The 13805-nt window shown below is 33.0% G+C and overlaps 2 protein-coding genes across 5 annotated transcripts; one reads left to right on the plus strand and one right to left on the minus strand.

Moving 5' to 3' along the window:
- Positions 1-1395: 1395 nt before the first annotated feature.
- LOC100816063 (protein DETOXIFICATION 12) lies at positions 1396-3973 on the minus strand. The gene is made up of 7 exons (XM_006589590.3): positions 3728-3973; positions 2919-3463; positions 2709-2795; positions 2503-2559; positions 2169-2407; positions 1877-2082; positions 1396-1671 (listed from the first exon to the last, which is right to left on the minus strand). The coding sequence occupies exons 1-7, from the start codon at positions 3965-3967 to the stop codon at positions 1609-1611; spliced, it is 1437 nt and encodes a 478-aa protein (XP_006589653.1). The 5' UTR covers positions 3968-3973; the 3' UTR covers positions 1396-1608.
- Positions 3974-5154: 1181 nt separating this feature from the next.
- On the plus strand, positions 5155-12604 carry LOC100799518 (protein DETOXIFICATION 12). 4 transcript variants are annotated; one of them, XR_005886767.1, is made up of 9 exons: positions 5155-5433; positions 8919-9320; positions 10005-10549; positions 10671-10757; positions 10890-10946; positions 11061-11299; positions 11386-11591; positions 11740-11861; positions 12226-12604. XR_005886767.1 is itself a non-coding variant. In XM_006589591.3 (9 exons), exons 3-9 carry the CDS (start codon positions 9084-9086, stop codon positions 11800-11802), a joined length of 1434 nt encoding a protein of 477 aa, XP_006589654.1. In that variant the 5' UTR covers positions 5155-5433; positions 8351-8434; positions 8919-9083; the 3' UTR covers positions 11803-12604. The 4 variants fall into 4 exon arrangements, 3 of the variants coding, with proteins under 3 accessions (XP_006589654.1, XP_003536653.2, XP_040861901.1); XM_006589591.3 differs by adding an exon at positions 8351-8434 and having other exon boundaries at positions 11740-12604; XM_003536605.4 differs by having other exon boundaries at positions 11740-12604.
- Positions 12605-13805: the final 1201 nt, after the last annotated feature.

Here is a 13805-nt window from a genome sequence, read left to right on the forward strand (position 1 = left end):
TTTATAATTGTTAAAATTTTATTTTTTAAAAGAGTTTTATTTTTCAAAGTGTCATTAAACGGTCAGAAAAATACATGTTTATCCTCTTGTGTATAGGGTGGTAATTCTTATTCTCACACTTCTTGTGTTTACAATTACTAAAGAATAATTTTACTCAACTATGAATATAGTCAAAATTAAAAATTACACTTCATAGTAAGATGGAAGATGAATTTTTGACTGATTATTTGTTAATATGCATTGAAAAGTAAATTGCTGAAAATTTTAATATAAATTCAACTATAAATAATTTTCGTGAGATACATAGACATTATGTTTTGATATAATATTATCGTAATTAACATTTCGAAATATCAATTTATGAATATTTTTCATGAGTTAAACATGTACATAGACATTACTCATTAGACATATTCACGACACCTACATAGATCAGCAATGTGACCCATTAGTAATTTAGTATCGTCTAGCTCTCATCTAAATGTTGTTTCCGAAAATAGCATACAGGGCACAATATTCCGATCTTGTATCATGTGTTTGGCAGGATTGAAAAACCTTTTAAGAACAAATGAAAGATTAATTCATATTCACTAAAAGGCTTTTTTGTACCCAGTGTATCGCTAAGCTTACGTTAACAGAGCAATTTCTATATATAACATCATTTTAAATGAAAATTCTATTATTGTATAGCATCTCTTGTATCAAATTTCTATAAGGCTCGCGCAGAAATAATATAATTAATTTGTTGGTTTTCAGGTGTCTGTGACATTGTCATTTGTCAATCTACGGTTTTGTAACTGCTTTGGTTTTTTGCATGCATGAATGACGAGTGGATCAATTATAAACACCAGTTTGGCAATATCAAGAAAATGGTCAATTGAGCTTTCCAGTTTCTTCATCTTGCTTGTCTTCGTTATTGCCAACAAATAAACCTTTTTCAATATGTTGGGTTTGTTCACTTCACCGTGTTTCTCCAACCTTTAGAAATGATTGAACTTTAAAGTATGCTTACTTCTGTGACACAAAGTCCACATACTGTTATATATATATTAGGTCCTGGTCGGATTCGAAGAAGGGTGTTCATGAATAAGCCTAAGCAATACAAAATCTCCTCCCATTAAATTAATGAAAATAAAAAAATATTTATATTTAAATTAAAATAAAGGAAAAAAAATGAAGGATTCAAGTAAAATCAACATTATTTTTTTTCCCTTTCCCCTAAAATAAACACAACGTAAAAGTTACACGTTTCACATTTTGTTCTATAAAAAAAGTTGCTTATTTGTTTAGAGCATTTTATGAAAAGTGTGTAGTCCAGTTTCTACTTTTAAGGAGAAGATAAGCTAAACTAGGCCAAACATAGTCTTAAGGAGAAGATTCCTTTCCTTTTGCCCTTAAAAAAATTAATGCATATTTTAGAACTAGGGGAGCTCAATGAATTCAGAAAATATATTTTAATTTAACAAACAACAATAATAACGAACTAAAGAAAGTCTCATTAACCATAGCTTTCAAGTTTCAAACTACTAATGAAGAGATTGAGCTCCTACTTCTCACTCATGAAGAGTTGTTCCATCTTAAAAAATTAGCCTTTTTGATCATGGGCTCTCATACCAGTATATTTTCTGCTGAAATTTCACTATCAAATAACCGCTTTCTTGCCTTCATTGCCTGCATTAGAAACACCATACAATTTAAACAAAAGGCCTAATAGGATACCACCTCAACAAGGGCATTAAACTTTATTAAGCAAAATCAAAGTGGGCCAGACGAAAAATTAGATGCTTTTAAATTCGTGAAACAAATATAGTAAAATACCATATCCTTAGTTTTGGAGTTTTAAGATAAAGGTTAGACCGTTAGAGAGCATATATACCTGTTGTTCCCAGTTTGTGCAACTTGTTACGGTAGAAAGTAGAGCACATTGAACAAAGGCACCGACTTGTAAACCAATCCAAAGTCCTTTTCCACTCATTTTAGCCAAAAATGCCAATGATGCAGCAACAGGAATCCCGCAGAGGTAGAATGCCCCTAGATTCACATAAACCCCTATGTGTTGCCATCCACAACCTCTAGCAATCCCTGAGCAAAAGTATTGTTAAACAAATTGAGACGATGCTTCTTTTATGTATAAAATTTACTTAACAATGGAGAAGTGGGAATTTTACCTGCGAGAACACCTTGTATATTGTCCAGTATAACAGATATGCAAACCAGAGGAGCCATAACAGTGACATAATCAACAACTTCCTTCTTGTTACTGAAAGTATAACCGAAAACATGGCGACAGACAAAGAGGATTCCGCTAATTATAGTTGCCTCCATGATTGCAAAAGACATTGAAGCCAACACAGCAACACGGGCAGAATGTGGATTCCCTGCACCTAATTCATTTGAAATCCTTGTGCTACAATCAAAGCGGAGAAAGGATAACTAGTTCAGATATATAAATTGTCACATGTAAATTTTTTAGAAAGAACATGTTTATGGGTTCACTTTCACCTTGCTGCAGCAGCAATTCCAAAAGCTATTGCATAGAGTGTGGAAATGGTGTTGAGACTGTTGAGATAAATGTCAAACAATTTGCACAATCATGTTACTCATAGTATCTCATAAGATTGTTAGATGGTGAGTTGAAAATCAACTAGGGCCTAAAAAGTCCTATCCTCTATGTTACGTTGATAAATAAAAGAATGTAGCAAACATACCAAATGGATAGAACTGAAGTTTCAAGTTGTGGATTTGGTAACAACCCAGACAGTAAGATAAGCAGCTCAAATGACCACCATTCAAGGCTACAGTCATCATCATGAAAAGAAAAATGTTACATTATACATTTTATTTTTGGGAAAATTAAACAATTTATAATGGGATAAAATGAATATATAAAACTTGAAGTGAATGGGAAGATGAATCACCAAATCATCACTGCAGAAGGGATAGCAAAGCGAAAAAACTCCCAAATTCCTTGGAACAGCTCCATAGACACTGGTGCACGGGTTTTTTCACATGCAGGAGAGTATCTCATGTATAATACGAGAAAAATCACATTTAACCATATTGAAATGCTCATTGCTAATGCTCCACCAACATTACTCAGTTCAGTCTTGAACACCAAAGCCCAACAAAGGGGTATGTGGAGACAAAGAGTGACACAAGAAGTTGCAAGCATGGGAAGAAGCAGACTTTGCATTTGAAAATATCGAACTAACGGCTGCAGAATTGCATATGCAAAAAGTGCTGGAAGAAGCCAAATTATAAAGTTTCCTGCTTCGTGTGCAATGAGAGGGTCTTGGCCTATGAAAACTAGTATATTTTCCAAGCTGATCCAAATTATAGTCAGGGGAAGACAAACACATGTGAGAGAGAATATAGCAGTGTATGTTTGCACTCCAGTTTTTTGATATTGTCGAGCTCCGTAAGCTTGTCCACATATAGTTTCAAGTCCACTAGCCATTCCCGTCTATTAGCATGTGCAAATTTTGAACAAGCTAACATATTAGAAAACTTGTTAAGGAAGATAAGCTTGACCACTCTAAACATGAGCATTCAACTTCATTTGTGTTGGTTCAGTGGCTTATCAATACTTTCTAGCATGGTTAAATTTGTACTTCATAACTAATGTACTGTAAGTGCATGATCATTAAATTCATAAAGAAAAACATATAATTGTGAGGAGTCAAAGTCAAACAAGGCATGCAAGCAAGATTGAGTTTAGCATGCTTACAAGAAGGCTGAAACCAGTGACGGTGGCAAGAGAGATGGCTAAGGCGGCGCCGGAAAGAAAAAGCTCGTCATTGAGATGACCAATCATCATGATGGACACAACCTGCAACAGATTCTGGGAAGCATACACAAACACCATAGGCCCTGCTACTCGAATGATCCTCTTCATTTCTTCACCCAAACCATCCCATGTAACTCTCTGCTTCTCACTTTGTTTTGTTATTATTAGATTTTCTTCCATGCTTTTCTTTCTTTCCTACTTCTAATTCCTATACTACTATTTGAGTTGGTATATATGAAAGGCCTTTGCCTCTTCCTCTCAATCATACACTGTATATAGTCAGCTAAGTTCATTACTTTCTTTTCCTAGGGACCACCATGTATCAGCATAACACATTAACTTGGTAAATAAGGCAAGTATTAGTTAATTTAATATTTCAACAATAATAAATAAACATTTTCATATTTAAAATATATTGATATGCGAAGAAAATAATATTTAAAAAATATATTTAATACTATATATGAATGACTATAATAGTTTTTTTTTTCACGGTAAGAATGACTATAATATTTAAGTCTTAATAAGTGTGGTTGATAAAGAGGAAAGAAGTAAAAAGAAAATAAATACGTAAATGAGAAAAAAAAAGAACAATAAGTAGGAAATAAATTACATTTTTTTACTATTTGTTTGAAGAAATATCATGATGTAGATAAGATTGAAAAATATTATCTAGTGTTATCATTAATGATTTTTAACAATTAATTTAATTAGAATTTTTAAATTTTTTAAGTGAATCAATTTTTATTTTTAAATTATTCAAATTGTGTGATTGAAATTTGATGTTTTATATTCGGTGTAAATGAATCCTATCCTTTTATTTATATATATCAATATAAATTAACGTGCTTAATTCTTAAAAATTAGTATTTCAGTTTGTGGAAAAAAGAAAGAAGATAAAAGAAATAAATCTCAGCTGTCCATTTAAAATTCAAAATATCCAAGAAAAATTACAACTATTGATTTGAAATTAATAAAATCTAACGGATGTAAAAGACTTTCCCACGACGGAGACATTCTAAATTCAACCCAAATCGTGCATTCTCATCCTAAAAATAAAAGTAAAAATTATATTTTATTCTTTTAATTTATTATTTAAGTTTAATTTATTTTATTTTTATTTTATTTGATCTTTTATTTGATTTTAAAAAAATTTAAAATAATTTTTTAAAGTATATATATATATATATATATTATAACAGTTTAAAGTAATAATTTAAAATTATCATTAAATAATTTTAAACTATCATAAAATATAATTTTTTAGTATTTAAATCGAATGATCAGATTGAAATTAAAAAAAAATAATAAGAAAATCGGATTGAAAAAAAAATGAAATTGATCATAATACCAATTTAACCAAAATAAAAACTAGAGTGTTTTTCATCTCTCATCGTATTCTTCTTCTATGGCTCTCACTCTCGGATGCATCAACTTTCCCTGTCATCAACAAAAATCAATCTCAAACCAAAACTTCCCTAATCTTCTCCTATGATTTACTCTTCTTCTTTATCTCATCTTTTCTCCTAACCTTCTTTTTTTTTTTTTAGTTTATTATGTGAATTATGCCAGGGAAAATATATCTCTATACAAAATTTTGTTCTGGTTGGGAAGAAGGAACCCTACCCATCTCCATATTCAAGGAAGTAAGTTATTATTTATTTTGATTAAACTATATTGTTGAAATTGAAAATTCTACGTATCTCTAATTTTAATTAAAAGGAAAATTTCTAAAATAATTGAATGCTGTTTTTTCTTTCTGTATAATGCTGGTATGGTCCTACTTTTGGTCTTTTCCTGTGTGGACTTGGGACTAATGTGTTAGCAGCCTTGCTTTAATAGTGTTGTGAATTGTAATCAGAGTATAATGTTCTTTTTTAATGATTTAATTTAATTATACTCGCAAGATATCAGTGTTGATATTGTATTAACTACATATGATGTTCTTAAAAAGAATTTGTCCCTTGATGCATGATATTTTCTGAGATTTTAGAAAAGGTTTGATTTAAGGAGTGCCATATTTCCCCCATTGTTATTATATCATATGTAAGATATTTTACCTCTACATCTGAGAATGGCAAAATGAGTTTATACGAGTTTCACTTTCACCATATTTTTTCTTCATCAAATTTTGATTTTGTAACTTTTTGAGGTGTTATATTTTCTTTATGATTTGTAATTTTTTTAAACCTTTACAATAAACCATGCATATTATGTATTAGAAAACAAAATTCGATGGGAAATATTTGAGAACCACTCCTCCCCCGAATAGCTTGAAAGGCTCTGATATCGTGATTTGGAAGGGGTCTAGTGATGGGAAATTTACTGGATAATAATGCTCTGTGCAATGATCCATTGTATTCTGCCATCTGGAATTGAAGAGGTCCAGAGAGGGTGTGTGTTTTACTCTGGAAAATTGGAGTTAATGCGCTTTTGACAAATGAGAATAAGTGCTCCTGCCACCTAACTTTAGATGCTGCTTGCTGAAGGTGTGGTGCTGATTCAGAAAATAATGACCATGGCTTTAGACACTGCCCCATTATTCGAGCCATATGGTACTTGATTCTTCCTCATTCTCTGCACTCAAACTTCTTTCTTTAGGAGTTTAAGAGTAGACTTCTTGAGAATGTCACTAGTAACTTGATGGTTAATGGCAGAAATTGGTGTATGATTTTTGCTGTGGCTTTGAACTACATTTGGAGATATAGAAACAAAGGAATCTTTGATAATAATTCCTTGTTACAGCTGATTGATATTGCAAATCAGATTTTGCTCCAGGTTGATGCTATCTCAGTGAGTTTGCAGTGCCAATAGAGTTTGGTTCCTCAGATTGTTAATCCTGTGACTAGCTCTAGCATTCAGTGGTTCCCTCCTCCAACAAATCAGTTCAAATTGAACTGTGATCCAGCTGTTCATACAGCTTCGAGAAAGCCAGCAGCTGGAGGAGTCCTTCGTGATCACACTGGATTGGTTTTATTCCCCTTCGTTGCGGACATTGGTTGCTGTTCTGTTTTGGCAGCCGAACTTTGGGCAATTTTTCTTGGCTTGCAGCTTGCTTGGAGTCGTGGATTCAAGGAGTTCATAGTTGAGTCAGCTTGCTGGTCATTGAGCTTATTAAGGAGTGTCCCGATACTCATCCTTGTTTCATGTTGATCAAGAACATTAATGAATTTGAGGTCAAAGGAGGAGTTTTTGTCTGGTCTCACGCGCTGTGAGAGGGCAACCAGGTCGCAGACAAGCTTGCTGGCTTTGATTTATCTTTAGATGGCCGCTGTTCGATTTTTGACTTTGTTCCGTTTTTTTTTATGAAATGTTGTTGTAGCAGATATATCCTCAACCGTGTTCCCTTGTGGTTTTTAGTTGTATTGTTTGGGGCTTAGGCCCCTATATTCCACAAAAAAAAAAAGATCTCTGTATGTTGCATTTGCTTAAATTTAAGAAAACTCTTCCAGAAAGAACTCTATTAAATGCTTTTGTGCTTAACAAAAACATACCGATCATCAATAGTAATTTCAATGCTTCTGATTTTTGTTCAGATATTTGAATGATAATGTAGTTATCATATTTATATCTATAAATTAAACTAGCCATCTAGCTTTTGAGAGCTTCAATCTCTACTTAGTACTCTCTTTATGATTTCTCATTTGAATTCTTATCTCTTATGCAATTCTGTACTTCACACACTTGCTTTGCAAAGTTGCGTCACTCTCTCTGTGAAGAAATTCTGAAGTTGCTTCACTCTCTGTGAAGAAATTACACTTACTCTACGAAAAAATTACCAACGCCACTTTTTTCCTTCTCCTTCAAACAAATTTTCTCAATGTTCACTCATACCCTTATTCTTCAACTGAAAATCTCCCAGCTCTCCTAATCATCTTCCCTTATCTTCCTTAAATTGTGGATTTTGCCTTTTTTTATGTCAGTTTTCTCTTACTTCTGAAATCTTCAACTGCCTCTACTCTAAGGTACATTACACATTCACCATTCCATGCCCTCTTTCTTTCTTTGCTCTTCTATTATTTTCTCTCATGTTTTGTTTCCTTTTTTGATTTTGGGTTTTGATAACAACACCAATAGCTAATAGAGACATGCGTTTATTTTTGGCTCCAATATGTTATATCACCAATGTTTCACTCTCTCTCTCACTAATTTTTATTTAAAGTCAGTGTTACTTTTTCTTTTCTTCAAAATCAAAAGCAAAACTTCAAACATATGTTCCTTTTCATGTTTCACACTCTGTCTCGCGTTTCAGTGTTTGCCAGTGTGTATTTCCAGAAGAATTTATGTTGTAATTTTGTATTTGAAGAAGAAAATCAATCTTTGATTATACTCTACTGCTCTATTTCAGATTTGTTTTGCTTTTAAAACTTTTGTGTATAGGTTTAATGGTAAATTTTTATTGCATCATAGTATTTCTTAGATGCATTTAGTCTTTACTGTTATTGCTTATGTGGTTATATGTTACAGATTTGAATTGGTTTATTTTGAAATTGATTTTAAAAATTCTTGGATTTGAAATTTGACTCATGCATATTCAAACTCCCAAGTTTCTCAATTTTGCAGAATGCTTTGAGAACTGTGTTATTGTGGAAGCTTGATAATGTAGAAAAGAATGACAAATGCCAAATAACAATGATATCCACATGGGTAACTGACTTATACTTGGACAAGGGTTGACTACATTCTTTAATCTTAAACACTTGGAAGGAAAATATAGTTTCCCACTTCTTCCATTATCTCATTTTCTATTACATCGGCATGATGAAACCTTGTATATTATACTCTAAAATTTAGAATCATTCTTAATTTGGTATAATTATACTAAATATTTTACTGTTCGATATGGGAAATGCACTGTATCACGGATAACTGCAAAACGATGAGGAAGTAAAGGGGTTTGGAAAACAAATACTCTTTTGTCACATTCTTTTCTGTGTGCTATAAGAGCAAATAAAGTGATATAAAACAGAAAATTTTATTGTGTTGGTTGCTAATGCACTCATACTAAAAAAAGAGGTGTGAGTGCATTAACATATATATATATATATAATTTCTAAAGTAGTTTTTACATTTTATTGTCAATCAAGGATTTACATACTGATTGCTCATTATCTTATTTTTCTCTATCCAGTCTTCCTCAACACATGGTGGTTCATAAATTCACTAAAAAGAGAAAGAATGTGGTCATAGTATATGATTGATTGAGAGGCAGAGACAATCTTTCATATTAGCAACTCAAATCTTTCACGCACTCTATCTCTCGATTGGACTCGTCGTACTAGTAGGATAGAAAACCATGGAAGAGAATCTATTAGCAAAACAAAGAGAGAAGCAGAAAGTTACATGGGATGGTTTGGGTGAAGAAATGAAGAGGATCATTTGCATAGCAGTGCCTATGGTAATTGTGACTGCTACCCAGTATTTATTGCAGGTTGTGTCAATCATGATGGTTGGTCACCTCAATAACAATCTCTATCTCTCTGGCGCCGCCTTAGCCATCTCTCTTGCCACCGTTACTGGTTTCAGTGTTCTTGTAAGCTAAACTCAATATTGTACTGTTTGACTTTGATTCCTCATAGTTATATGCTTTTTCTTGCATCCCATTCCTTAATATCAATCTACATCAAGACCATAATGTCCCACACAACAACAATATTAAATATTAATAGGGTAAACCACTGTTTTAGTCCTTGAAAGTGTATGGGGCTGTCACATTAGTCTCTGAAATTAAGAAAATTTTAAATAAATCTCTAAAAGTAATATTTATCAATCACATCAGTCCAAAATTAAAAAAAAAATGTGACTTAAGTAATAGTATTAACATATATTAAGGGTCAAAATGACAATAAGTTGTTAAACTTAGAGACTTAAACAACTGAAAATTTTAGGAACTTATTTGAAATTTCCTTAGTTTTAAAGACTAATGTGACAACAAATAGTAGTTATATGCTTTTAGTGACCAAAATAGTAGTTTACCATATTACTTTTTGTTATCTAATTAGAACTAAATTCTTGCATTATTTACAAGTACGAATTCAATGATGATTAAAGGTATTAAAAAGCAATGAGTCAACATGAATGAAATCGAATGCTTATGTTTAGAGTGATTAAGTTTATATTCTTTATCAACTAATTCTAACATGTTAGCTTGCTCAAAATCATCACGATGGTATTCCCCAAGTAACATAGTGCATTCGTAATTTGCACATGCTAACAGGCAGGAATGGCTAGTGGACTGGAAACTATTTGTGGACAGGCTTATGGAGCTCAGCAATATGAAAAAGTTGGAGTGCAAACATACACTGCTATATTCTCTCTCACAGTCGTTTGTCTTCCCCTAACTTTCATTTGGATCAGCATGGAAAAGATCCTAGTTTTCATAGGCCAGGACCCTCTAATTGCACAAGAAGCAGGAAAATTCTTAATCTGGCTTGTTCCCGCACTTTTTGCACATGCAATTATGCAGCCGTTTGTTCGATATTTTCAAATGCAAAGTCTGCTTCTTCCCATGCTTATAAGTTCTTGTGTCACTCTTTGTATCCATATACCCCTTTGTTGGGCTTTGGTGTTCCAGACTGGAATGAATAATATTGGTGGAGCATTAGCAATGAGCATTTCAATATGGTTAAATGTGACTTTTCTTGGATTATACATGAGATACTCTCCTGCTTGTGCAAAAACCCGTGCACCCATTTCTATGGAGCTGTTCCAAGGAATTTGGGAGTTCTTTCGCTTTGCTATCCCTTCTGCAGTGATGATTTGGTGATTCATCTTCACTTTCACTTCAAGTTGTATATATATTCCTTTTTTCCAATTATAAATTGTTTATTTTTCCAGAAATATCTGATCTAATGTTTTTTTTTTCATGTAATGTTCATTTTAGCCTTGAATGGTGGTCGTTTGAGCTGCTTATCTTGCTGTCTGGGCTGCTACCGAATCCACAACTTGAAACATCAGTTCTATCCATTTGGTATGTTTGCTATATTTTCTCTTCTTTTCTACATAACATACTATACTTTTAAGGTTGTCCTTGAACGACAACTCACAATCTAACATTTTTAAATTAACGTGATTGTGCTAATTCATTGTCATTTTAATACAGTCTCAACACCATTAGCACTCTCTTTTCAATACCTTTTGGAATTGCTGCTGCTGCAAGGTGAATAATAAACATGTTATTTCTAAATATTATACATGCCACAATCTATATACACCTAGCAACCTTTGGACGTATATCTAAACTGATTATCTTTTCCCCTCTCTGATTGTGTAGCACAAGGATTTCAAATGAATTAGGAGCAGGGAATCCACATGCTGCCCATGTTGCTGTGTTGGCTGCAATGTCTTTTGCAATCATGGAGACAGCTATAGTTAGCGGAACCCTCTTTGTCTGTCGCCATGATTTTGGTTATATTTTCAGCAATGAGAAGGAAGTTGTTGATTATGTCACTGTCATGGCTCCTCTGATTTGCATATCTGTTATACTGGACAGCATACAAGGCGTTCTCGCTGGTAAAATTCTGTCTTCTCTATTGTTAGGTAAATTTTATATAGAAGAGAAACGTTGTCTCAATTTGTTTTATAATACTTCGGCTCAGGGGTTGCTAGAGGTTGTGGATGGCAACACATAGGGGTTTATGTGAATCTAGGGGCATTCTATCTTTGTGGGATTCCTGTTGCTGCCACACTGGCATTTTTGGCTAAAATGAGAGGAAAAGGACTTTGGATTGGTGTACAAGTCGGTGCTTTTGTTCAATGTATTCTATTTTCTACCATAACAAGTTGCATAAATTGGGAACAACAGGTATATATGTCCTCTAACCTTTGTCATAAAACCCCAAAATTTAATATTCTTGTTTAACAAATTTAAAAGGACAAGTATATAATTCTTTGCCTGGCTACCACTTTAGGCATTTTGTTGAATTGTGTGGTCTTACTGAATACCAATGCAGGCTATCAAGGCAAGAAAAAGGTTATTTGATAGCGAAATTTCAGCAGACAATAGACTCGTATAAGAAACCCATGATCAAAGGCCGATTTTCTAATGACATGAACAACTCTCCATGAATGAGAAGTAGGAGCTCAACCTCTTTTTAGCTGTTTGAAACTTGAAAGTAATGCTTTATGAGATTTTGTTTGTTTATTTTTCATTGTTATTGTTTTTCGTTAAATTTGTAGTGTCTTAAGTTTTTCTCGCAGAGCTGGGTTTGGTAACTTTCCCACTCTCACTCTCCTCGCTTTTTCTATATCCTCCCTCTCATCTATCTCCCTTTATCAATATTGATGTAAAGATTATTGATATACTTATTTTTAAATTATTAAATATTTAAAATTATGTTGAAATATTAAATATGATATGTTGTTAATATTGTTTTTTTTTTTTTTTATCAACATGATCTTGATACGAAATATTTATCAACGTGTTTACTTTTCATAAGAGACTTCAAGAGGCTTGGAGTCGTGGTTTTAAGAGTCAATGATTTCAGATTCTACTTATGCCATATCGATTATCAGGAGTACCAATATGTTCCACCCCTCTGCAGTAATCATCAAAAGAATTCAAGCACTTCTCTGTTTAAGTAGGACTGTTCATGTTAGACATACATTACATCAAGGTAATGCATGGGCAGATTTCTTAGCCAAAAAGAGTGCTTCTCAAGAGAAACAATTTCTAACTTGGAATGATCCCACTTCAGAAGACATATCCACTGTACTGATGGCAGATGTTATGGGTGTTGCATTCACCCGAGAATAGTAGTTATTTTTTTAGGTTCTTTGTCTTGTTTTTATTTTATTCCTTTTGTACCAAAAATAAAATACATTGAGCTCCCCTAGTTCTAATATATGTATAATTAGTATTTTAGTTTGTATTTTATTTAAAATGTATTTTTAATGTGAATTGAAATCTGTTTTTTTCTTCATCAAAAAGTATTTTAGTTTGTGCTGTGTAATGATAAATGATTGTTTATATGATTAGAATATAAAAAATTTACTTATTTGAGTATTTAAATTATTAAGTTTAGATAAGCTTTTGTTCCTATAGAATTTTAGATTTCCGATTTTAGTCTCTATAACTATTTTTTTTTTTTTGCCCATTTCTATTCTTTAGTTTAAGGACATTTGTAGTAATTGTTTTTTCTTCTTATTTACATTAAATATTGACCTAGATAAACAACGGTTGCCTTTGGTCTTCACTTCCAAAGGTCCTAAGTTTCTAATTTCTAGTGAAACTAAAACAAGAAAAATCCACAAGAAAACATTGGTCTCATTCTCTACCCCGCTAAGCCTTATTATTGCAGTAGCCCTGAATCGTGAGAACTGCTGCTTCTCCGACAACCGTGGCACTGCCGCCGTGAGAGAGGAGATATGTTTCTGCTTCTTCGGTGACGACTGGCGCCTGTAACTCGTCTCCTTCCTTCATCTGTCTCTTTCAAACGAGCCTATCACTTATTTCCGTCGTTTATACTTTATACCCGACCATAGCCATATATAGGGAGACTCATATCTCTCACACTGTGTTGGGTTAGTAGGTCAGAAAAAACATGCAAGATAATCTATTATTGTCATCACCAAAACAAGGTGCAACAGAGAGTTACGTAGGATGGTTATGCAGAAGAAATGAAGAGGATCATTTCAGGCCCTCCTTGAACTGGAGCTCATAATCTAACAATCTTGTGAGATTTTGTAAATTAACATGATTGTGCTAATCCTTTGTCATTTTTCTACAGTCTCAACACCATTGCAACTCTCTTTGCAATACCTCTTGGAATTTCTTCTGCAGCTAGATGACACCATAAACATGTTCTTTCTAAATACTTTACATGTTACAATTTATATAGCTAGCTAGCTACCTTTGGACGTATAGGTATATCTAAACCAATTATCTTTTTTCCTCTCTAATTATAGCACAAGAATTTTAAATGAATTAGGAGCAGGCAATCCACATGCTGCCCGTGTTGCTGGGTTGGTCTCAATGTCTTTTACAATCACGGAGGCAACTATAGTTAGCGGAACCCTC

Source organism: Glycine max, chromosome 10, assembly GCF_000004515.6.
Source record: "Glycine max cultivar Williams 82 chromosome 10, Glycine_max_v4.0, whole genome shotgun sequence".
NCBI classification, from domain to species: Eukaryota; Viridiplantae; Streptophyta; class Magnoliopsida; order Fabales; family Fabaceae; genus Glycine; species Glycine max.

Bases quoted from the DNA above. Each gene is read 5' to 3' on its own strand.
- LOC100816063 (XM_006589590.3), bottom strand. From the start codon at position 3,967: ATGGAAGAAAATCTAATAATAACAAAACAAAGTGAGAAGCAGAGAGTT. The intron at 2,408-2,502 runs GTGAAAGTGAAC...CTTTGATTGTAG, and splicing joins GGAATTGCTGCTGCAGCAAG to CACAAGGATTTCAAATGAAT. The intron at 1,672-1,876 runs GTATATATGCTC...TTTCTAATGCAG, and splicing joins GCACAAACTGGGAACAACAG to GCAATGAAGGCAAGAAAGCG.
- LOC100799518 (XM_006589591.3), top strand. From the start codon at position 9,084: ATGGAAGAGAATCTATTAGCAAAACAAAGAGAGAAGCAGAAAGTTACA. The intron at 10,758-10,889 runs GTATGTTTGCTA...ATTTTAATACAG, and splicing joins ACATCAGTTCTATCCATTTG to TCTCAACACCATTAGCACTC. The intron at 11,592-11,739 runs GTATATATGTCC...ATACCAATGCAG, and splicing joins GCATAAATTGGGAACAACAG to GCTATCAAGGCAAGAAAAAG.